Source organism: Mus pahari, chromosome X (genome assembly GCF_900095145.1).
Source record: "Mus pahari chromosome X, PAHARI_EIJ_v1.1, whole genome shotgun sequence".
Classification (NCBI taxonomy): domain Eukaryota; kingdom Metazoa; phylum Chordata; class Mammalia; order Rodentia; family Muridae; genus Mus; species Mus pahari.
The window spans coordinates 12,911,566-12,914,171 of record NC_034613.1 but is presented as its reverse complement, the minus strand read 5'-3'; the positions used below and the strand labels follow the sequence as shown (position 1 = coordinate 12,914,171).

Genomic DNA, 2,606 nt, shown 5'->3' with positions numbered 1-2,606 from the left:
GGGGAGAGGGAGGGGAGAGGGGAGAGGGAGGGGAGGGGAGAGGGCACGCACCAGTAATGGCTCCATTAAATTGGCTTGGAGGCGGGGAACGTTATCCAACTCTGAAACCCAACAGATCAAATTTGAATCCTAGTTCAGCCATTCACTGTTCAGCTTTAGGTCAAATTACTTACCTGCCCTGTATCTCAGATTCTTCATCTATGAAGTAGGATGAAACCTACTTTTGAGAAGTTGTGAAGATAAAATGGATTAATAAAAGTAACTAAATGGGTGTAAATTATTATCCCGCACACCCACTTTTCGGACTCCCAAAAAGACTTGCCAAAGATGGGTCTTGAATCCAGAGTCTCGAGTCAGTAATCTAGAATTACTAAGACAAGGCATGAACCTGCGGCATCATCTCAGGCATCATCTCTGATAGATGCCAGGTTTAAATGCTGGAACCTGTGAGGGAAAGCTAACTGCGGATCTCAAAGAAACTGTAAAAACCACGCCCCTCATAAATTATGCATAGCACCCGTAGAAAACCTTTAAAAAAAAAAACCCTCCGGGCGCTACTCACCTTCACAGATTATTGTATGGGTTATCAATAAACTCTAGTTTGTGAGGCAGACTTCGGGATACCCCGTCAACACGCCCCTTCCGCACGCTGATCCGCCCCCTAGAGAGCAATTCATAAGCTGACACTTCTAGTGGACCAGGTACGAAAGAAGGTCTGCACCATAACCCCACCCCTCACAAATGAATAAAGCAGCAGCCAAGGACCTCTCAGTGGCCCGGTAGCCCTATGTCGGACGCTCAGAAGAGCCTGGCAGACTGTCTTTCCTGGCCTCGGTTGAGAGGCTTCTCTCCCAGCGTCTGGGCCCCTGAAGTGTCCCGGGTTTCACTGCCCAGGGTAAACCAGCCGCACAGACCTCATCACCTAGTCAGAGGTCACAAAGGCCACTGATACCTCCACAGTGCCACGTTGGTGTCGAACATTCCCACTGTCACCCGGTCTGGTCCCAAGACAAGCCCTCCCCAACTCCCGCCTTGACTTTAGTAACTTCAAACTTCTCTTCTCTTGGAGAGCCCGAAAATTCTGCCCGCCAACAGTGTACTCATACATAGATTCCGAGCCTCCCCCAAGTTCCCCCTAAGCCCTGCTTCCAAGGGGTATAAATCTGCGTCTGAGAACTATCTCATAAAACAGACTCCTAAATGTCACCCGAATCCCCAAGCACCGCTTCCTAAGTGTCTCCTCAAAAGTAGACACCCACTGAATGCCACCCGGGCCCCACAACCTCCAAACAAGCCCATTAGGGATCCCTGAAGTTGGAATTAGGGAAGCACCCTCTTCCAAATGCTGTCCAGAGGCTTGGGGGAAATGTGCTCCCGCTCACCCCCAGTGCTGGGCGGAAGCCTCGCCTTCCTTCTGGAGACAAGCCGAAGCCACAGGGCAACGGAAGAGCAAACCACCTCGGTCGTGCAAAAAGAACCAGAGTTTGCGCGGAGCTCGGAAGCGCGGGGGCCTTAGAGGGCCGAGTCTGGGCTATACCATAGACGCCTGAATAGAGGGGCATTTCTCCCTACTTCTGCACCTCTGGCCCGAGTTTCAGGGACAAAAATCCCCTACAGATTTTGGTTCGACCCCGATGCGCGATGCATGCTGGGAGTGGTAGTCCTGTCCCGCTAATGCCCGGTGCACGTGGTGGGCATCAGCCCCTAGAATATGGGAAAATGTAAGCCTGGGTTTATTTCCTAGAACTGTGTGTTCTGTGAGGGACGAAAAAGGGAACGGAATATGATAGTGCCTCCAGATTAGAAGATACATCATACTTAAGCGCGGGGAGGCTGGAACTCCGGTGGCTAAAAGCGTTCATTCATTTTTTTTTTTTCCCGTTTGTGGAGCTCAAGATGTGGGCTAGGTTCAGGCACTTCTTCCTTGCCCTCATGGAACAATATCCTGTCGTGGGAATCAGCCCGTAAACATAACAAATAAGAACAAACAGTAGCCTCACATATACACATGCATTATAATAAGTAGTCCGTATGAACATAAATACGTGTGCGTGTATTTAACAGGAATTCCTTATGCAACTAGGCTGACTGAATATGCTGTACAGTCCAGGCTAATCATGGACTTGTGATTCTCCCGTTTCTTCCACCAAGTGCTGCGATTATTTACAGGCATGCACCACCATGCCCATGTTAATATGCAAATGATTTTATCTGTATTAAGTGTATCTTATATTTAATGTATTTTTGCATATAACTATATGAGTGACTAGACATTGTATATACAGCTATTGTATATATTGTATAATATGTAACTATTGTATCTAACTAACCATACACCCCTTAACAATAGTGATAGTTTCTAAGAACTATTTATATGCCTTGCATGAACTTATATAAAACCAATGGCACAATCTTGTTCACCTAAGGGATATATATATATACACAATATATAATGATATATACATCATATATATATATATATATATATATATATATATATATATATATATGATATATGAAGAAACCACCTTGGTCTTGGTCATGCAAAAAGAACAAGAGTTTGCGTGGAGCTCAGAAGCGTGGGGGCCTTAGAGGGCCGGGTCTGG

At 46.5% G+C, this 2,606-nt stretch overlaps 1 protein-coding gene across 2 annotated transcripts in view; it reads right to left on the bottom strand.

The window, feature by feature from the left end:
• Positions 1-1,607, bottom strand: part of Uba1 (ubiquitin like modifier activating enzyme 1) — a 23,545-nt gene extending 21,938 nt beyond the window's left edge. The window contains exons 1-2 of one of the 2 annotated variants that reach the window (XM_021188536.1): positions 1,383-1,607; positions 563-661 (exon numbers count right to left, since the gene is read on the bottom strand). Coding sequence is in view for 1 of the 2 variants with exons in the window: in XM_021188534.1 (XP_021044193.1) it covers positions 1,383-1,562 (180 nt within the window). In the remaining variant the exon portion in view is untranslated. The remainder of the gene's footprint in view (positions 1-562; positions 662-1,382) is intronic. The other variant, XM_021188534.1, reaches the window with a different exon arrangement.
• Positions 1,608-2,606: the final 999 nt, after the last annotated feature.